Source organism: Falco biarmicus, chromosome 11 (assembly GCF_023638135.1).
Source record: "Falco biarmicus isolate bFalBia1 chromosome 11, bFalBia1.pri, whole genome shotgun sequence".
Lineage (NCBI taxonomy): Eukaryota > Metazoa > Chordata > Aves > Falconiformes > Falconidae > Falco > Falco biarmicus.
The window spans coordinates 6,893,021-6,916,201 of NC_079298.1; the positions used below are offsets into that span (position 1 = coordinate 6,893,021).

A 23,181-nucleotide genomic window follows, 5' to 3' on the forward strand; every position below is an offset into this window, starting at 1 on the left:
TTGCTGATAGATAACGTGTGTGTAACTTCCAATGCTTTTTTTCAGGAGACATCTCTTCAAATGGGGAGAGAGCATTGAGGGGTACAGGAAAGAAAATTCTGTCCTAAAACAGCACTTTACAAAATGCCAAAGGGCATATAATCTTTGCTGTCAAACAGTTGGACACTTTTTCCTCCAGAAGATTAGAACTGTGATTCTAGGAAATAGAAGTATTCAAACTTTAAAGCATAAATTATCATATTATTTCTTTCTTTGTTGTGGTTTTTTTTTTTCCTCTACTCTAGCCTACCTATACAGGATTTAACTTACCAGTGATGGCTAGATGACAGACCTAGACAATACATAGATTGAAGAGCAAAAGTGCTACATACACAGCAAGTTCTGCAATGCAGTGAATTGCATGAAAAAAAACAATTTTGTTGTTCACAGAGTATGCCAATTAGTTAGACCAAATGCTAAATTTACAGTCGTCCAGAAACTCCTCATGTAATTCAACCCTCTCCACTTCCAGTAAAAGGGAAGAGAACATAGGAATAGTACTGGGAGCATTGCACAAGACTGGTCTTCAGCACAAGCGGTCAGTAGGAGCTGGTTTCTGGCAAGTCCGTCTAAGCCGCTCACGCCCTAACAAGTTACCACAAATTACCGCAACAGTGGTAAATGCAGCTTGCAAACTCTTGCTGCTGGTACAGGCGAAGGAACAGAAGTCTGCCCAGTGAAGCTTCTGAGATCAGCCGCCCAAGCAGGCAGTTTGCCATTGCAAACCTACTTATTAGCAGCGTTAGGAGCTTGGGAGAAAGGAAAGACAGGTTTAGGAAGGCAGAAGTAGGTGATAGACAGCAGCAAGTAAGAGGCACGGATTTGTGACCTCAGATGTTATTTTTTAATGATCCAGACATGCACGTGCTTTTTGTCACTACAAAACCAGCTTAACTCTCTACAGTACTGCACCTAGCATGCAAAGTCAAGGTAATATGCAATTGCACACCTAAGTATGGAATTCTCATTTTGTTTTCTTTCAGTGTTCATTTGCAATGGCTGAACAGATAGAAATTGCTACACCTGCACAGAGAATATACTAAACATTATAAACCAGATTCTCTGAAATATTCTGCTATTTCCAGGTGAATAATTTATCCTCATCACCAACAATCCCCCAAAAGGAGACACTATGTTTTTATTCACTATATGACAACGTAATTGAGCATATAATCCAAAGTTTGGGCCACACTGTTCGCAAAAAAAAGGCCTCACATTTGCATAGCTACTGCTACTAGTCCCTATGATAAGGCTGAAGCTTGTGCTCCATCTGCAGAAAGAAATGAAGAAATAAGGAGAAAAAAATCAGTTCAAATTGCAAAGTTCCTGATTTTTGTTTATTCAAACTAAATGCTTTAATGAATATTTGAGAAGGATAGGGAGAACGAGGATGGGGGAATTAAAAAGAGACTTGTTTACTAAATTTATAGCTATCCAAACATTTCATTAGGAGAGCATATCTGGAAAGCATTACAAAAATACCATTGAGCAAATTAACTTTATAAAATATTATCAACCTTTCTATAAAACATTATAACCCTTTTTATCAATGCTATCCTCCACAGTTTTACTAACTGCAGGAAACTCAAACCAAAAGTTACAACACCATATACTCAGATAACACGGCGTTCTATTCCCAGTATTTTGTATTAGGTGTCCTACTCACATCACAGTCCACGCCCTTTTGCACCATGAAATTAGTTGTGGTCAGTCAGTTCAGTGCCAGACCTAGTACACACAAGCAGGCTACTCTATACTCCTTTTTCCGACACAAAAAGCATGGTTTATCCTGGCATTACAGACTAACCTAATTGTTTCTCTTGTGCTTCATATGGGGGCACTGGAAAAATGGCCTGGAAGCCAAAATTTTGGAAAAAAACCCCAGATCAATCCTTATTCCAAACATACACAGATGGATTTATTTCCCGATTTCCTTTCTTAAAGAACAAAGAGAATTCTAGGAAGCATGAAACTATTTCATATTGAATGAAGTTCAATACATTTCTGGGAATACTTTTTTTAACAACAAATTAAGTCTCTAACAAACAAGTAAGGCATTGGGCACTACAAAGCATGGAAGGGTCATCCAGAGAAACCAGGTAGCTTTATAACCCCAGGGAGGACTAAAACAACTGTGTAACTGCCTGTGCTTCATACATTTACCAGGACTGACCCTTGCCTTTTAGACTAGAGTAATAAACTGAAGATAAAATGCCAAGTTTGCTGTTTTTTTCTTTAATCTAAAGAGGAAAAAGAAATTAAACGTTAATCACATTTTCATCCAATGTGCCTAACTGTTCAGCTAAGATCTCTCTGGGAGTGATGTGAACCATCTTAAACAGAATCTAAGCCAAAACAGCTTGAGAAAGTCCAGATCTGACAGAAGTGTCTGGGCTGTCTTCATCCACCTCTAAAGCAGGCCAAACTAAAATTCCACATTGTGCACAGCCTCCTGCTCAAGGAATCCTGGAGTTACCTCCAATTCACTCCTACATCTTAGTTTTGTCTGAAAATTCATCCTGGGTTTCTTCTCTGTTCTATTTGTGGTGCCAGGCAGGAGTTTTTCATGCAGTGGTTATACCTTCCTTCATATGACTGTTCCAAAGATAATGAATAATGTATTCCTAATTAAGCTATATCTCATCCTTGGAGCTTAATAGAGTCACCTACAAATTAAGACACATCATTAGCCTAAGGCACAAAGTGCTGAACAGGGCTGATGCTATGGTATCAAGAAATACCCTGGACTGGATATGAAAGAATTTGAAAAGCAGTAAGTTAATATCACCACTTAGATACGCTGAAGGTATCTGAGGGGAGTTTAAAGCTTTCATCTTTGAGCAATTACCTGGCAAGCTTTTGTAAATACTTCCAACCCACTATCAGACTTAATTCCCATTTCAGAATAAGGATAGACTGCATTATCAATTTGTAAGGCAGGTATATGATAAAGGAATAAGAACAGTGACCTGGCTGCAGCTTTTGACTGTAATTCCGGGAAGGCGACATGGCCTCGGACCACATGATCTATCTGAAAAAGAGGAAAGCAAAATTTTTGGGACAATTACATCTTAAAAATTCAGTTGCAGAAAAGGGTAATACAGTGTCATAACTTTAAAAAGACAAGACAGCTTCAAAATTACTCATGAGGTGTTAAATCCTAACCCTAATGAAGCCAATGGCAAAACTCCCACTGACATTACTGGATTCAGGATTTGGCTCAAAAACAGTAAGAAAAAACAACAAATGCTGCACCAAAAATAGGCAAAATGCTAAGCATGCAGCTCCTCAGCCAGAAGAGTAAGCTGAAAGGATGACTTTTTTCCTGTCCAACACTACCTGAAAGCGTGTCCCCTAGCCTCTCCCGTTCTCTTGCATGCAGACCCTCATTGGGATTCTACCAGGAGCACCACCTTGGCCCAAATCCCTACAACTTTCCGTATCACACTCTTATAATAAAGCACAAGGTGTGTTGTCATCCTGACAGATGCTCCATATGTTCATTGCAGGAAACAAAACATATACCCTGAAAAGCAATTATTGCTATAAAGAAAGATCAATACAAGCCCTGTCTTATAGTAAATTGATAAATCAGCTTCTCCTTTCACTCCAGAGTGGATATCATTATTCACAAAACAAAGCATCAGGTAGAACAACATGGGCTTTTAAGACAGTAATTCTGCAGGTTTTGTGGCCTCTTGATAATATGCCATCAGAGGTGACAGTAAAAGCTAAGGAGGCAAAACTACAGCTGCTGAAGTTCACCGAGTATAATCGGCAATAACTATAGGCATCAAAACCTTCTGAATATAATGAACCATACACATCTGAACACAGCAATAAAAAAAATGCACGCCTGTTCTTTCTGAGGTTTGCATCAAAGACAAAACTCAAACATGTGCATGCATTAAAAAAAGCTCAAGCCTGAATTCTGCAATCTAGCATAATCTTTTTAGAACACAGGAACAGCTCACAAATTCATAAATAAATTTATAAACAAACACCACATATACGTGTGTGCTATGAAAACACATTACACAAAAATGTGACAGAAGTTACGAACTCAGATATTGAAATGCCCTTAAGTCAAGATATGGCCACATGAGAGTTGTATCTAGAAATCCTCTCCTGCATTCTGGAGTTTACAGTTTGTGACGATGTCGTGGCATCCTTTGTCTCTGCTGTGCAGCATCCTTCTTCCTATAAATTTTGAAAATCCAGTGCAAAAGCACATTTAATACACAAACAAACAAGCTTTTTCAAAACAAATGGGAGTTCTTAATTCTTCATTTGGATTCTATCTGAATCAGTTTTCAAAATCCAACAGACTTTTCAACAGCTGTAGCAATAAAAAATTTTTTGAAAGGGAAGTGTATCAGTTTTACTTTTGAGATGTTCAATAGACTGTTCAAATTTCAGCAAAATAATTCACCTTTGGGCATAGATCAAGCAATGAAAAGAATCCCAAAGCATGTCCAATTTTTTTGTTTTCACAAAGCTTTAAGTATGAGAAAGCAGGATCTAAAAAATACTCCTTCTTAAAGACTAGAAAGGTAATGAATGCAACCTATCCTCCACACAGGGCACATACACTGTTTCCTCCTATGGCTCCCGATGTGGTTTTTGTACATACAACCTCAAGAAAACCACATGAGATACTCTGAGAATGTTTTAATAAGACAGCTTCCCTAATATACCGAACAGTACTTAAAGCTGACTCCTGTTATGGGTCCTAACATGACCATACATTTTTTCCAGCAATTTCTTTAATGACTCAGGAATGTCTTGTTCTCTGATACTAGAATGGAAAGGATTTTAAAAATTGTTGCTCTGAAATGCCCTATCTCCCATGGTACATTTTAAGTGCAGAACCACCCTGAGCCAGCCAAGAAAAAACACTGACTTGCTGTATCCTCTCTAGAGCTTAGTTAAGTGTCTTTACCCACTCCAGATTCAGCACATAGAGGCATCTCCTCTCAGAAGTGTTCTTACAGAGAAACGCACAAGGCTTGCTGTTTTCCTTTTAAAGTGGTGGTGTTACTAGCAATAATTTAATTTTACTTCTGGTTGTAGCAGTTACCTGTAAAATGGGACACACTGGTCCTAGCCCCGTCTTGACCTGGAAAATGTAAAGCTCACAAATCCCACCTGCTGAGAGTGCTTTAGCCCTGAGGCTACGGATGGGCTGGCGATGGGCTGGGATGGGAAGCAGAGGCTGCCCGAGAGGAAGAGGCATGACTCTCCTAGGGAAGCTGTGACACTGTACAGAGAGGAAGGTCAGATTCACGTGGCCAAGGGCAGGGCACAGGAGGGAACACCAACCCACAGCGCAGTGCTTAGGTGTGCCTGGGCTTCCTGATCCAGGATGATTTCTGTTTCACATTCAGTGACTGTTCCATATGGAATGTATAAATGCAGTGATGCCCCAATCTACTACTTCCTGGACGTGTACTCCGATCACTAGGCTTTTAAAAAGGTGGGTGGTGCTAGCTCTGAGTAAGCGAGCAATTACGCCTGCAATTTGGGAAAGATTAAACCCACCTGTATGTCTGGTGAGCTTACAGAGGATACCCACAGGACCGGGCCTGCCTCCCGGAGTTTCTCAAGAGGACCTGCTCACCCTTAAGAGCAGTCAGTATTTCTACAGACTGAGCAGGGAGACACACAGGGAGCTTTAGAAACTTCCAGGGTTAAGCAGCCACTTAAGGTCTTGCTGATGCTTTTGGACTCAAGCCTAAATACTGTTTTATACATCTAGCCTGTCTTTAAATTTGACTTCAGCATTTTAGTTCTGACTGACCCCTGTAAATAAGAAAATTCATTTTTAGAGAATCCAGTCTGGTTTTAATTTTTATTGACAAATTAAACTAACCTAATATAGTTAGACTCATTGCACTCAAGGAAAGAACTGAAGTGACAATATATGCGGTATCTATATAGACAGGAAAACACATTAATGTATTCTTATTCTGTCCATACATCTTTCATTTATGCTCATCAATGAGCACAGTTGTTCCATATAACACAGTATGTTACATATATATATATATAAAATTGTCTTTATCTTGAAGTCTATCTCAGTCTCCTGCTAAACTAAAGAATGAATGCCCGTCTGCCTGTGAAATAATAACAATCATCACCACCATCATAAAAGGAAGACATGCCCTTAATGCTCTGCCCCATGTATAATTCCCTATCAGAACACAAATGAACAGTCTGTAAGTGGCATAACAATCAACTAATTGCCTACTGCTTTCAGCAGCACGGTACCTCGTACGATCTTGTGGAGGTGTTTCAGGTAGTGCTCTGTCTGAATTGACGGTGAAGCTATCCCAAACAACAGGAGTTATGGCCAACCTCTCATCTCGGACTCTGTGTCTTCAAACACTTACCAGTTTTCCTGTAGCACTTTGACCACCCTCATTCAACCACAATCCAGGTACCATTGCAGAGAAATAAGGTCCCCAAACACCAGGCACAAAAATGGGTGTTTCACTGATCTGGAAAACCAAGAGAAAGCTCTATTGAATCAAACTGCTTGTCCAAGTGGGTACTTCACAACTCATGCGGGGCAGCTATCAGTGTCCAATACTGAAAACAACTGCTGCTCCTCCACTGGAGTTATTAACATGACTGGAGAGGTATAGGTAGAGACTTACTCTAAGGAGAACGTGGAGAAATATGTCCCTCATCTGCATCATTTTTAGATGACGTGACACAGCTGCAGCTACTGATTGCACAACTGCCCCCATTCACTCCCATTTACAGAACAGCTGGGTCTGGCCACGCAGAAAGTAAGAAATTTCAGAAACAGGAGTTATACTGTACAGGGAAAAAGCAAATGTCTTGCTTCTCCAGAAAAAACACCTTACTTAGAGCGAGCAGCTGGATACAACACTCTGCTTGGCTGTCATCAGAAATACAGAAAATACAGCTAATGTAACAAGCAACAAGTGTTTACAGAGCACTCATCCCGTATATTTTCAGAGTTAAGATTCGAGAGGGAATCCAGCTGACAGAGGGCCTGAGGTCCCTGAGATCTGCCATCAACTCCTGAGCCTTGCAGTGGAAGCCCAGGCTCCAGCGTGCTCAACGGAGAGTTGGGTGCTTCGGGTGGAAGCTGCCAACCAGGGCTGGCCAGAAGGGGATTTGCTTGTGTTAGCCACAGGAAATATTTGCCTGCATAAACATTAGATTTTGCCCCTTACTTCAGCTCTGCTTTACACAAACCACTCCTTCCTTCACACCTGTGAACCCTTTCATCAAGGCAGATATCTAAGCACTATCTTCCAGAAACTGAGCAGGACTGTATTCTGCTGCTTGCATACAAATATACCACCCACGTACACAGCGGCAGCAGGCTCCCATGCAATATTTTAGTGGTTAGACCACTCAGGATGTGGGAGACATTGGTTCACTTCCTTTCTCTGCTTCAGAAGATGCAAATTACCAGTTTATAAGGGCGGAGGGCATCTTCCTTCCACTTACAAAGCTGTTTCACTTTCAATAGACTAGATAGACTTTCTAGACTTACTTTCTAGTTCAGAAAGAAAGCCCATGGAGGTACAGTACCTTGTTGAGCATAAGGCATAGCACACGACTGGGAATGGGGCAGTGGAACTCGGGTCCCAGTACTTGCCACAAAGACTGGTTACGTATTCTGCACTGGCTGAACACATACAATTCTTGCAGCAGGGGCTGGAGAAGACAGGTCATCCATCTCCTGGCAAGCTACCTGCTTTACTTAGAAGCCTGATTCAGGTTTTCTCTTCCAGGACCAACAGAGGTATACCCATTCAAGGTATACACAACACTTTTTCACTGGAAAAAGAGAACAGCAGTGCAGTCCTACACCATCGTATGATGCATGAATGCACTTCCCACTACAGTCCATGTACATGGGATGCTAAATCTGCAGCTGTTGTTCTCTAGAAGGTGGGAAATGCTCCAAGAGGAGGAAACAAGAGAACTCCCTAACAAAAAAAGTCTGTATGTTTGCAGTGTTGGAACAGCAAAAAAGAGGTGTCTTAGTCAAAGGGACAATGTTTGGGTTTTTTTATTTAGACCTTGCTCTTCATTAGCAAGATTCCAGACCCGCTGAAGGATGTTTAAGGTTTGCTATTGATTTCAGTAAGGCCTGGACTTCACATCAAAATAGTTTTGAGGAGTAATTAAAAAATCAAGCCTGTTCCTGTTAAACTTGATGCACATTCTCCCTATATTTAAACAGACCAAACTTTAAAAGAGTTTTTGCTAGCAGCTAGGGAATATGCTCCAAGATGCAGTTTACTGGCATTTGTGCAACACACATGTTTAGTAAATACACCAGCAGGGAGGTTTCTGCACAAACAATAGTCTGTTCAAGCCATAAACTTACATTACAGCTGATTCTTGTCATGAAGTTAAGTAGGAAAACAAAACAACAAAAACTGGTTCCTCAAACTACATCACTACAGTGTCAAGCAATCCCCATTTCTCGTAGGAACACATCTAACAAATACGAGATTCTTGCTCAGTTCTCCCCTATCAGCTCTAATGCGCTGAATTACTTTCGCTAAAGATGTTTGCGTGCACATGTGTGTCTGTGTGTCTGCGTAAGATTTTGGCTGCCTAAACCCATTAAAGAGCAAGAATAGCTGCATTGAATTTAAAAAGGCATTTATGACTCCAAGTGGACAAAGCTACGTCAAAAACACTGCAAAGACATTTGGTTTTGTTTTGTTTTCTCTTAAAACTACAAATTAATACAGCTTTGAGTTTTCAACACCTCTATGGGGGCAAACCTTCTTTTACAATTTCAGTAACAAAACGAAGTGCAACAGAAAGCAAACCCTAAAATAACCTGATTTTTAGACCAGTTCCACATCACCGACCTTACTGAGAACACAGCAGACGGCCAAAATTCCCAGTTAGTATCTGCTCCAAACTAGTGATGGAAGATGGTGAGAACCCAAACGTCCCATCTCATTCCTATCCTGTAGTTGGGGACACAATGCATCTCCCTGCAGGTGGAAGGAACATTTAGGGCAGAAGGGGCCCAGGTTTTTGAAGTCGCATCTCAAAATATTTTTGATGCAGCAAACTTTGCAGTGCTCTGTACTCTGCTGCAATTTCTGAAGGAAGAATCTAGCTACACCAGATGTAGCAAGCTTAAAATCCAACTGCTGTGTAGTCTGAAAAATCAAATAGTCTAAGCATATTAAAACACAAGATGCTTTGTGAAATCAAGAAGGACAATATAGTTAAAAAACACCAAACAAACAACAACAACCCCAGCCTTTTCTTCTATCATAAGTCCACAATTTAGCAAATTGTCCTGTAAGTCTGATAACACTGAAAGGTTTAGATTGATTAAAAGACCAAAGTCTCCCTGGAGCCAGCACTCCTGGCCTAGTACTTTGGACACCCACAGGAATTTGCCAGGACAGGATATTTCCGTCCTGGCTCTTCTCAAATTACGCTGAGACTTTCTTATCATCTTACTACTGGAGTACCGTTTGTACACATTCCAGCAAACTTTCAACACATAAACACAGCAAATGAGGGAGCTGCGTATCACCACACTGGTGAATATAGCCCATAGGGTACTAGGTTATCATTTTTTTCTGCTTTTTAACCAGAATAAAGACCACCAGCTATCATGCCGGGCTTTATTCATACTGCATACGGCATCATCAGATTTCCTATTTCCTCCTTCCACTTAAAGAGTTTAATTCACATTTTGTAGACTCTGGATTGTGATGCATGTGGAAAGTAAGAAAACTGGGAAATAACATACTCCCCAAAACAGACACACAATCTTTGGGAAGCAACAGGGTGAACATTCTTCCATAGATCTATGGATAACAAATAGCAAATGGTTTCCATTTCCCCTCCTTGAAGTATTTGGACGATGCTTAAGTTTTCCAAGCCATGCAGCAGCTGGCATTTGTATTTTCATAATAAAAAGTCCAAGTTCTGTTTGAGAATACATACCACCCAATCCCACTAAAACACATGACCAGACATAAGCGTAAAGTTGGAGAAATAGTGCAAAGTTTGCCGCAGAACCCAGAAGATAAGCACAATTTACCAGACTCAGAGCTATTTTTGTTACACTAATACCACGTCCTTTTCATAGCTTTCTATTGCCTTCAGACATTCTTATGATGATATAGAAGGATCAGTGTGTTGTCATGATTTTTTTTTCTTTAATGAGCTTAAATAAATCCTTAATCTTTTTAGTATAAAAACAACATCTGTTTTAGATTTATGGGCAATTGATTTTTATTTTTAAAGCAAATAAGAGATGTCATCCTTCTTTGAAAGTTAGAATACAAATTCAAAGGGAGCCTCAGATTTTCTGCCTTCTATTTGAATTAAAATCATCCTGTGACACCCTCCTATTGTGAGGCATATTAATGTTTATTATTCTTTACATATAGTGAAACTGAAACACAGAGAGGATATTCTCTGCTAGACATTAGAATGATTTCTGCACATCAATTATGCAGCAGGAATCTGAAGATGGGAGATGAGAAGAATCTGAACCTATTCACACTTTGAGCCATAAGCAGCATCTATAAATATTTCAGTTGAACATACACAGAGACTACTGCCCTCAGCTGTGATGATGCTTACTTACAGAAGTATTATACTCAGACAAGCAAATCCACCTCACAGTTATTTGATCTGTGGATGGCGAAGAATCCTTTTGTGCAGGAAAATGTCACTTTTCTATGTCTGCCCAACACACACATTCCTGCTTGCTCAGCCCATCATTTCAGATGAGATGAGCATTAAGCAGTTCCAAGATTCCTGTTCATTTGATGGGAAAAGAAAAAAAAAAAAGAAAAAAAAAAAAAAAAGAGTTCAACACCTTCTGAAAGGGAGAAGGGGAAAAAAGTTCTGTTTGGGAGGACTTAACCTCAGTGTGTGCTTTATAAAAGTTCATACTAATATGTAAGATATGTAAACATTATAGAGCAATCAGAAACAAATGAAATGATGAATTCAGTTTAACAATATTCAGCTGTGGTGCAAGTGCCAGAAGGCTCTTTTTGTTATGAATAGATCATTTGGATGAGTTACAGACCAGATTTCAACCCTGGTGTGTGCTAAGAAAATCAATGTCAAACTATCTAAGATCAGAAGGTATCAGCAGCACATCTGGCAGCCCACAGAAATGAAAAATGTCTTTAAAATATATAATGCTATATAGAACTAAGCTAAAGTATGAAAGGACCTGCTTAAATGGCACTAATAGGAGATCTGTAATGTATTTAATTTAGTTTAGCCCTTCGCACTTGCCTTTCCCTCTAAAGCAAAAACGGAAAAGAAACCCACCTCTGTTGTAAAGCCTACGTGGAAAAAAGCACTACTTACCATGTACAGGCTAACGTGCAGCTCGTGTAAGTGAATCAGGGGAGTCAGTGCCTTTAATCCAAACTAAATTCAGCTTTCAGGACTGTCATTTGGTACAAGGAGTGGAACAGGACACAGACCTTCACAGACAAGAATCACCTAGGCATACAGCCATCCCATAAAACGAGCAAGTTGCAATGTGAGATTTATTTTACTTAGCTTTGTTTTGCTAGACTAGCCATAATGATCAGGCACATGCTTGTGTTTCCTCCTTAGTTTTATGCAAATGTTACGACAATCAGGGACAAGATAAAATAAAACACGCCACACTGGTGAGAGCAGCTTTATGGAAGCATGAATTTCAGCAGAATTTTCCTCCTGAGTTGACACCATCTGTTACTGGTACAGGCTTACACAAATTCCTTACAAGAATAGTATTGGAGAATTTGGCTACTACCTGAAAAGCGCATCATTATATTAACAAGGTATACTGCTATATATCCATCTCCTGCCATTTTCATTTCTGCTTCCTAATATTGGGACTCTGATACACAGCAGCATTCTAGTATCACAGAATCCCAGAACGGTCAGGGTTGGAAGGGACCTCTGGAGATCATCTAGCCCAACCCCCTGCTAAAGCAGGGTCTCCTGGAGGAGGCTGCACAGCATCGTGTCCGGGCAGGTCTTGGGTGTCTCCAGAGAAGGAGACCCCACAGCCCCTCTGGGCAGCCCGCTCCAGTGCTCGGTCACCCTCAAAGTAAAGAAGTTCTTCCTCATATTCAGGTGGAACTTCTTGTGTGTGTTCGTGCCCGTTGCCCCTTGCCCTGTCGCTGGGCGCCACTGAACAGAGCCTGGCCCCGTCCTCTTGGCACTCGCCCTGAAGGTGTTTGTGGACATTGATAAGGTCCCCTCTCAGTCTTCTCCAGGCTGAACAGGCGCAGCTCTCTCAGCCTTACATGAAAACAAAATTAAAACATGAAAACAAAACAAAACAAAACAACCTATGGTCACAACATTTTTAGAGTAACCATTTAGTAATGAGAAGCTAGGTCAGAAAATCTGTTTGAAAATCACCTCACTTACCAGCTTCTATAGCCAGAAATTCAGAATAACAGCTGCTTTTGTTAGGCTAAGGCAGGTATGAAAAAAGATCTAAGATATTAGTGGAGAGTAGGAAAAGAAACAAGGAAAAGCACCGTATCAGTCACCAGCTAATAAATGCTCTTTACAGTTCTGGACTTTGATCATTGACAAGTCAAATACTTTCATTAACTTGTCTGCTGACTTAACTTTCGGAGTTTCTGACTGTGGACTGAGAATACTGACATTCATTCAATGCAGGGGTTTTACACTGATGCATAAAATCCTGTATTAAGAAAACTGTATCATTTTGCTTCTGCTGACAGATGGGCCTTATATTGCTATTCTACCACAACTCTCTGACAAAGAATGAAAGAGATTAATAAAAAAAGAAGAGAATTCAAAGGGAAACCCAAGAATGTTTCATTTCTAGGCTTCTGGTTCAAACATAGGTCATAGTAATAGCTACTGAACGTGTGATTTAATAACAGCACTTTCTGGTGGCACATACATATTTACTGGGCAGAGTTAGGGCATGCAATTGTATTTTCAGTGATTTTTTTTTTCTTTTTTTTTTTTAATGCTCTAAAATTGCCACCCTGGCATTATTTCTTAAGCACTAAATGGGTCGAAAACTAAGCTTCTCCATAACTCTGGAGGCAATTCTCTAGGTTAAACTTACGGTAAGTACAGTAGATTTCTTAAAATACATTTGGTTTTAGCAGTAATAACACATTAAACACCAAACAGCATTCAAGCTTTAGCCTGATGTAGAATATAGGTAAGAAAATGAGGTCTTGGAACACAAGAAATCTACTTCAGAACATAAAGGAAATTAAAAATTATTAATATTCCAACTCCTACAGGTCATATACCACCAGTAATTTATTTGATTATATTTTAAGCTTACATCCCCTGGCCATCATTGGTTTGTTATGTAGCTGCATAGCTTGTGGTGGCAAGTCACATAGCTCTCTTACATGTGACAGGTTGGCATCCCTTGGCCCATCCACAGTGACAGAGTTGCTCTGCAATGACGACTAGGCCACAGAAGTTTTTGCACAGAGCTAACTTTATTCCCCTGGAAGCATGGAAGTTATGTGAATGACAACAACATAGATTCAGAACGTGGACTTTGGGATTCTGCCTGAACAATCCGTCCACGGATGATTTTGGTAATCTGTTTACATACAGTTGAAGAATTCTGGTTTATGTGATGAACTTACTTCCATAAATGCCTTGCAGAATATGCACTCCATCATTTGTTGCCAAAGCCGTGTCACAGGTTTACCAAACCCAGAGACCTGGGAAGTTACTAAACCTTAGAGACTCCCATTTAGTTATGAGAATAGCAACAGAATGAATCAAAGCAAGACAAAATTGTCCAACTATGTCTATCAAGGTTGCACAAAAAATAAAAAAAAAACATTAAAAAAATCAAAGACATCAGGCAATATTTTTGCAGTATAAAATACTGCAAGATAAGATTTCTGACTGTGGAGCCAGGCAGGATTGAAAGAGACAGACAGAAAGGCAGCTATCATCCAAACAAACAAAAAAAAATTACACAAGAGAATCGAAGGGTGTCTGTAGTAGGAAAGTTGAAATAGAAACATGTATTCAGTATTATTTTTTTGCCCAAGCTGGTTTCTTTTCTGTAGGCTATAGTAAAGACATGTTTTTATGTCATTTGTGTCCCCTCAGTGCCTTTAGTCTCATGGGAGGTAAGTGTAAAGGTGACTGCTTGCAGGACTGGAGCTCTGGCAGAGGTGTATGTGCCTACTCAGCTCTCAGGGCTGGAGGCAATTGCCCTGAGGGGTCTCAGAGGAGAGTTTACACCCGGAAAACGTAATTAAGAGGTTGAGAGAGAAGACAATGATACTTATTAGACACCACCATAATATTAAGAACACAGGTCCAGAACATTTCAGTCCGGCAGCTTAGCAAGGGTGCAAGTGCAGCAGACCCACACAGGAGCTGTATGACAACATTAACAGAAAGAGCTTTTTGATTTTGCTGCTTATTCTGCACTTGGTAATTACGGCAAACTTGTATGACAAAACCCAAACCAATCAGAACCACACCACCACCGTTAATTAAAATGTATCAGAATTAGAAACATACAGAGAGTACACACCAAAATGCAGACTGGGCTCTGAAATTTCTGATGATGATTTAGAGCTCGTATTCCAGTTCAATCTCTGCTTCAGTTATTTTTTGGACAAAACACCCAGTATAACTTACAACTAGGAGACACAGATGAATTCTTAGGGACTACTGTAACCTCTTAATCCAATTAGTAACCCTTAGGAGAGGAGCAGCAAAATGTGAATGACATGCATGCAGAACTAATTTTCTAAATTCTCCATAAAACATTAACTCGTCTACAAACTACAGGCCAAACAAGGTATGTGATTAATGCCCAGCAAAGAAATCACACTCCCATGGCAACTTGATTGCCTCATCTCCAAAAATATTTCAGGTGAGTTATGCAATGGGACTATTTACTGCACAACCTGGCTTTATATCAAACAAGAATTAATTAGAGGAAAACTTCACTGAGATTATTAAACATTTCCACTGTAAGATTTTTATTCAAGGCTAAATAAGGAAAGGTATTTGAAAATTCTTTAAATCTTATGATTTTTAATGAAAGAATATGTTGAATCACAATAACATTAGTTATTCAACTTGTATTTAATTTATATTTACGGGTATAAAGAGAAAGTAGCCTGGATCAGTGCTTCGAGCCTTGGGAGCCAAAGCCTGAACTTGTACAAACCAGCATATTAACCATCAGCTTCCATGGAGATATGTTGACTTTTACTGCCTGAAGATCTAGGCTAACACTTGGATTTAGACACTTAAATAATTACTCTGACTTTCAAAAAAGCCGAAGACCCACATTTCCCATTGATTCCTGGCTCAAGAACTCAGGACGTGGAGCCAGCTGTTTAGCTCCCCAACACGGACTTGGGCACCTACCCTCAGGAAGAATGTTGGCCCTAGGTTTTTTGTGTCTATAAGAATGCTAACAAATGTCCATACAGGTGAGAGACACCTCTTCAAAGAAGGGACAGCAGATACTTAGATACAGAAGAAGAAGAAGAAAAGAAGAAGAAGAAGGAGGAAATCCACCTGCTTCTTCATGTTCATGTTCTTCATTTCCTAACAGTATGGAACAAGAGAGCTCTTGAAGACAGCTTCTGCAGTCAGTGCTTTGTCTCCGAGAACAGCACACTAGCTCCTTAGGCACGCTTCAAAAACTGAGAACTGGGTGTAACTTTACTAGACATACTCTTCACTAAGGGGGATGACCACATACTCAAACATTTACTGCTTTAAACTAAGCCACCAGCAGAAACTGTAAGGCAGTATTTGGTGGTTTCCTCCATCACCCAGAGGATCCTGGTTCTTAAAACAGTTAAACACATCAATTAAAATGTTGCTTAAAACTGACGACAACAACAACAAAAAAAAATCAAATTTTGAAAAAAATAAAACACACCCCTGTTTTACTCAGCTGTATTTTACTTTACCTTTTAAAATGCAATCTATCAGGCCCTTGCCAAGAGCAGGGAATGCAGGAGGTCACAAGCTGCACTCATATAAGTAACTTTTCTGGAGGTCTGCCACCAGAAGCCAGTTTGAAGTTCCATTTCTGAGAAAAGCCTCTGACAATGGATGCTGTGGGGCTTACCTAACTCACCTCACTCCTTAACAGAGCAACAGACCCCTCTACACGGTGGCCCGTTGTTAGATAGCAGCCAGGTCCAGCCTCTTCATCTGAGCTGACTGTGGGTATTTAATGTTTTTTTTCCAATATGCTGCATCAGTTTTGAGCCAATTGTATGTACAGTATTAGTATGTCTTAGGGTACAGCCACATGAATAAATTATTATGGGCAAAACTAGGAGGTCAGTTGCCTGGCAAAACCACCTCTACTCATCATCTTTTTGTGGTGTATCGTGTGACAGATCCCAGGGACCTCGCACATTCCACAGGAAACCAGGGCCAGGAGTCCTACTGCAGAGTTGCTGACATTGTGCAAATACACATTACAGATTACTCAGTTAATTTCTCAGTCTGCCTCTACTCTTATTACTTGACCATACAAAAGGATTCTAAAATTCTTTTTTTTTTTAAATACTAATCTTATGAAAGAAGCTTGCAATGATATCAGCCTTCAAACATTAGCCAGCAAAGCTGGACGACTGAGATTTGTTTTAAATAGAATAGTATTTTTCACATTATAAAATCCTGCCATTTTCCTGAGGGGAAAATACAGTGCAAGAATGGTAGCCATCTCTCCTACTGTAAACTTTTGACTTCCTCTCTTTGCACTCAAAACTACAAAATCAAAAGCAGAATATAAAACCAGAAAACAAGAAAATTATATTGGAAGCAAAAAGCTCTTCAATTTGTTTGCCTTACCATTATCTATTTTAAAATGGTGAAAATGTTAATAACATATCATTTCTTTGCCAAAAAAAAAAAATCAATCTCCTTTTCAGCCAGGAAAAGATGGCAGTAAAATGAGAGAGACAGACAGAGAGAGAGATATGAAAATTTCAAGCATGATTAAATCAAATCGAGTGACTACGTATCTTATTTTCACTATTATTGCCTACCTCATCAGGGCGAGGAAACTCAACTGCACAAAATTCGAGTCTCACTGCATTTAGGGCTGCCATAAACCTTCCCACCTAACCTGCTCATAAGGACAGAATAAAACCAGGGTGGGTGCTCCAGTCCATAAACGGTACTGAAATCCCAACAACCTATGATACTTAGCCACCAAACTCTCACAAGGCTCCCAGTAATGTCTTTGTAGCTCCCTCCCATCCAAACAAATCTCCTAGCTGTACATGCGGAGCCTGTACCTCCATGTACTTTTTGATAAAAGCATAAGAGACAGCCTACAACCTATATTCTCATTCTTTCTCTCTATGCCATAATAAAGGAGCTGGGAGGAGGATTAGAGATACCACAAACACATGACCCATGACCCACCGTTCAAAAGCAGATGATGCACCATGGAAAAAAGGTGCAATGAAGTGCTAGGAGATGCGATGCGTCTCTCAGCCACCTCATCCTACCTTTCACCCAGGAGCACTCCAGCCACAGAAGATGGAGAGGGCCGCGTCTGAACAATGTGTTCCTCAAGTCATGTTTCAATTGTTTGCTGAAATTTGTCTGCTGTTTACAAAAGATTGGACCTGTAATCGGACATGAATGTTTGGAAAGTGGTCACTTAAAAGCACAAGCTAGAAAAGGAGCATGTCTTAACAGTACCCGTATCAGGACCATTAAGTAATCACCCTACCACGCTACCTGTAGGCACTTTGTGAGACAAACAATTAGAGGGGGGAAGTATAAAAATCAGTGTTCTGGAAAAGACACAAACTTCTCAACCTTCCATGAGATCCACTGAGAGTGGCAAACTTCTGCCAGCAGTCTTCTGACCACTGAGCGATGACTTTACTGACCCACTGTGAGCAGCAGACTGTCACGTTTGCCTTCATGTGGGTAATCCACCCATGAAACGCTAAAAAACTCCAAGCCATCTATACAAATTAGGGTCACTAACCTCACGTGTGATGGAGGAGAATGGCAGCTTGCGGTTAGATAGCTCTACTATATTGGAAGTTGGATCCTGAGACTCCTGTTATAGAGGCAAGTCCTGAACACTGTTCAGGTAAAACTGAAACCAATGAACAGAAAATCTGAGCAGTAAGATCTATCCTTCCAACTGAGCAACAGACATAAAGACCAAGATGGTAGAAAAATAATCCTGAGACCAATGGCCTGGGGAGGCTGCTTGAGACCCAGCAGATGGTCTTCTAAAAAGGCATCATAAACTAAAAGGTGTTAGAGGGGTAGATGCACTTGTTTTATTTGTAGAATGATGCTGTTTTCTTTGTAGAAAGTTTCTGAAGAACTGTCAGATGGTTGAGACACTGGACTCAAGAACTGAGAACGGTCTCCAGAGAGGGGCTGGAGCAAGTGGATCAGACAGCTTCTGTATCAGTACAAGGAGCATCTAGAGAGCAGTTTCAGATTAACAGTTAAGTCATTCAGAGTTATATATGAGACAGGTCTCCAGGAGATCACAACGGGAGCAGGAAGAAGTCTAAGCATAACATCTGCCTCTAGAACTATCCCTGGGTTTGCTCTCCCCAGACACAGAAAAACAATACTGGTGTCCTCAACAGAAAATCTGCACCTCTGCAAGATTTTATTCCTTGGGTGTGAGGTTAACCTCTTCTGTTTATTCCAGGAAGCAAAAGTGGAACTAAGCCTGGGACAACCTGAGAGTTTCACCTCTGAAGTAAAACAAGAATGAATTAATGGGTAATCATTCCAGACTCATTCAATGTCCACTGTTTCCCTCTGCCTAAATCAGAGATGCAAGAACTTTAAATGCCTTATCAGGGACCCTGACCAAATGCCCAGCTTTGAAACAAAACCTTTAAACTAGATGAATTTTGACTGCTCCAAGCTTGAAAGTTCACATACATTACTTCTGCCTTTTACCAGTATCCATTAGCACAAAGCATATTTTATGTTTCAGCTTGAGAAAGTATACAACAGGCATGAAGTAACAGATCATCCTTTTCTTTGTATTCCCAAAGTTCAAGGTTTCTTACATAAATTAGTAAAAAAATACCTTTAATCTGTTAAATTGATTTCAAGATCTAAAACAAAAAAAACACCACCAAAGCACCCACATTTCATGATGGATTCAGAAGCTTTTTGCTAAGCACTTGGGCACTAGCAGTTCTGCATTGATTTATTTTCTTGTTTTATTTAGTGAAATGTCTGGACACAGATATACAGATTAACCTTTTTTTTTTTTTTTCTTTTTTTTCTCATATTTACTGTGTCGCCTTCCTTGAAATGGAAACTACAAGTATTTTGATAAATGGATTGAAAGGTTGTCTGGTTACAACACAGCTTCTACTTGTGTCCTCTGCTGAAATGCTATTACGTACCCTTCCAAAGCAATGCTGCTCCATGACTCACAGCAGTTACTTCTGTGCCTCTCATAACAATAGCTCACTGGGGATACAGGGCCTCAGATGAGCTTGAACAATTTATACCACCCATTTATTTTTACTTCTCTTCCAATGATAGATACTCACTGTCACAAAATGCCAGTTTATGGGAAGATTATAAATTTTCCAGCACAGATAGCTAACTGCAGGCCACTTTAAACACGCACTTTATAACACTACAGTTTGCTGCTGTGCTAAATTAAATTCCTGAAAAATCATCACAATATGAACTAACTCTTCTCAATGTTTAAAAACAATGAAAATCAAAAAGTCAAATCAAAGCTCTATACGGCCCACTAACCTGTGTTAACAGTGGCCAGTAACAGATGGGAAGGGCGTAGGAACAGGGTAAACACACAATAATTCTTCCCCAAAATATCCTGCCAGCCTCCAGTGAGTTGAGGTTCCAGCAAATTTCTGTTCTTACTTCCAACCAACAGAAGGGGTCAAGTCTTCAAAAGTGAGTGCCTGACTGCAAACAAAACGCATTTTTCATGAACAACCTCTCACTAAAAAGCTCCGTTTGTGCATTGGAAAAGAAATTTACTGTAATGCTTACTAGTAGATTAGTGTAAGTCTTTTACGAGATCACTGGAGGTTTTTAAGTGTCTAATAATCATTCCTTTAGCTCACAGCCCTTCAACTTCAGTTCTGGTTCCTAAACAAACACGCCTCAGACGCCACTTGCAGCATTCTTATTTTAGGAGACTAGTGAGACCTCATCCCAACCGTAAAGGTTAGGAACTGTGCGTATGGAACATCTGTGTCACAAATAATGGTGGATGCTGCACCTCACTGACCAGGTACAAAACCAACTCCACCCTCCAAATGATACTTAAGAAAAGCCCACCAAGCCTCCCAGCCAAACTCCATGTAGTCCAAGACAGGCCCAGCCCTTGTCACTGGGGCTAAGACGTCAGTGTGACACGGTGGGCCAGTACAGGAACTGAGGGCCTCCCTAAGGGGTTTCCAGCACTGACCTTCTCCCAACGAGCTGATGGCAAAATTGTGAATTGTAGGAAAATATGAGCTATCCTATCTCATACCCCTTCCTGGAGACTGTATTGTAAGATCCTTGTCTTCTCTCAAAAAGTATTTTCATAGTTCCCTCTGACATGCATGCTAAGTAGATCAAGTCCTGATAACCCCAGTCCAGTCAACTCATCATCCTTCAGATGCTGCCAGTCCTGAAGGACCTGGAGCATAGTAGCTGATGTGATAGAAATTCAAGTCAAGGGTGGGAAAGAAATCTCAGATGTGGCATTTAAACAGGAAACTCAAGGGGGTTTTGCATGTAGGTATTATTCCTAACCTCACTATTTATGGGGCAGAATTATTCTTCAAAACAACCTGCATTCTTACTGCAATTAATGGGAAGTATCAAGGAAAACTGAAATCTTTTCAAATGAGGTCTGGTGTATTTATTGACTCTGGATGCCCTTCCCACATGCCTTAAGGCCCTTCTTATTTATTTGTTGCATGATACAGTTCATTTTTGAGATTCATTTTCCTTTTTCACCATTACGTCAGTATTCCTTCTATATTAGTGAAGGCCACTACCAACAACAGTATCATACTTAAAGGTAAAGTCTTCTGCAATACCGCTGAGTTACTGGAAGCAGATTTACATTACATGGGATATGCTATCACACACTATTTTAAACATATTTTTAAACGTTTGAATAACTAAATGGGTAAATCCTGAGAACCTTACTTGGTGTTTATTCAGCCCTTACTTACTGAGACAAACTCCCAAGGACAAAGTAAACACTGAGAGAGGACCTCAGGCCTTCACCCACAGTTACAAACAATGAACTCAGCATAAACTGTGATTCCCGGCTGACACTGGGAGAAAAGCAGCAGCTAATGCTTCTCCTCGTTTTGCTTCCAGAATGATTATATGAGAAGAGATTTACTTTCTCTCTAATAAAACTTGCCCATTCTAAGATCTTCCCCCACCCACAGCTGCAGCAGCAACAGGAAACTTAGAAAAACTACTGATTCATGAGAGGCTGAATAAAATTGGAAATGGAGGAAAAAAGCCTTAGTCAGAAGCCTACTGCCCAAATACTGATGAATTTTGCCTGACTGGGGGTTGCTGGTAGAAAAAATAAAAAGGTAATTAGAAATACCATTGCATATATACCACCTTGGACCATGGAGCCCTTTTAACACCCAGCACTCACATATCACACTGTTCATTAGAAAGACCTCTGTCTGCACAACTTCAGTTTCATGCTCATATTACAAGTGGGTAAAGTAAGGAAAGGCAACAATCTGACAGAATCATACGGCAAACCAGAAACAGTAAACAAAACCTAGGATTTTGACCCCAAATTCCACACTACTCATTGCAAATACGGTTAACTCCAAAATTTTAAAAGCAACAGAAAAGTATTACATTGTTTTTCATGCAATAATTGTATTCTTTTGAAAATTCTATTTAATTTTTCAGGGCCCAGAGACAACACAACTGACGACCAAGGACATCCCTTATCATACCTCATTTCACTTGTATTTTGATTATTCTTTTACAGTTCAGTTCTTGTAAGACAAGGAGCACAAAAAGGAGTCCTTTTTGTTCACCATGAGATCTAGACACACAGAATAAACAGGGTGTTTAATAAATTCATGCCTACTCACAAGAATAAGATAAACAAGGGAGCTGGAAAGGCTGTTCATTATAAATAAATATGCTTGTGATCTGAGAGAAATCCCCCATCCAGCTCTTTTCAGAACAGAACACTCCAGGAAGACACTTGGATTAGCTCACGACTGTGGGCTTCAGGCTAATACTTCTTCTGAGTCTAGAGAGGAGCAATCAGAATTGGTTAGTTTGCAGCGTTGACGAGAGTGTTGTACCTGTCAAATCTGATATCGTAAGTTTGAATAATCTAGAAGAGGAAAGACAAAGATCTTCTCGTGTAATGCAAGAGCTGCTGCTGCTGCTGGACTTGTGTGAACAAAAATGAGAATGATGATACTTAAAGAACTGATCAAAATTAAGTTGCTTTATCCTGTCCCCTGCAATGGAGTGATGCTATGCTATCCAAACGTCACTGAACAAAGACAATTTTATAATTTTCCTAGCTACAGCATCCAGAATACAACCTCCTGCCTACAACAGAAGAAACAAAATTGCCCAAACTCTATTAAAATATACAATTGTTAGGGTTAGGAAATCAAGGTGCAAGGTGCAAGCCTCTAGAGCTGGACCTACTAACGGGTAACCCTCAGTGCCACATCGCTCAACGTAGAGAGGCCCAAATTAGGCAGCCCAGTATTTCCAGCAGCCAGACCAGGTAAATCTTAACTAGTGTCAACCTAAGTACATAAGAAGCTCATTCTCTCTTGCTCACTCTTCTAAGGCAAAAGGTTGGAAAAGGAGTGAGGAACAGGAAAGGAGCCTGATTAGCAGTCAGACCTGGAAGAAGCCCAACATAAGCCTATATATCCATTGTGATTGCGTCAAAAAGAATGGAAAATCCAAGGAAGGAAGAAAACAGATCTCTGGTTTACACACTGTTTATCATGTAGTGCAATATACTATTGTCTATAGCATGTCAATGCTGTCATTTCAGAACACAGAACTTTGCAACGTACAAGGCAAAATTTTCAACTCCAATGTCATATGCTCCCAAGGCACTGAATAGGTGCAGCT

The 23,181-nt window shown here is 40.1% G+C and overlaps 1 protein-coding gene across 21 annotated transcripts in view; it reads right to left on the reverse strand.

The window, feature by feature from the left end:
- FGGY (FGGY carbohydrate kinase domain containing) overlaps positions 1-23,181 on the reverse strand; it is a 325,624-nt gene that overhangs the window by 40,157 nt on the left and 262,286 nt on the right. For 20 of the 21 annotated variants that reach the window (XR_008824735.1, XM_056356585.1, XM_056356584.1 and 17 more), the window contains 2 exons: positions 6,432-6,539; positions 3,009-3,070 (listed from right to left, as the gene is read on the reverse strand). Coding sequence is in view for 20 of the 21 variants with exons in the window: in XM_056356585.1 (XP_056212560.1) it covers positions 3,009-3,070; positions 6,432-6,539 (170 nt within the window). In the remaining variant the exon portion in view is untranslated. Of the gene's footprint in view, positions 1-3,008; positions 3,071-6,431; positions 6,540-11,403; positions 11,423-23,181 lie in introns of those variants that run through there. The other variant, XM_056356593.1, reaches the window with a different exon arrangement.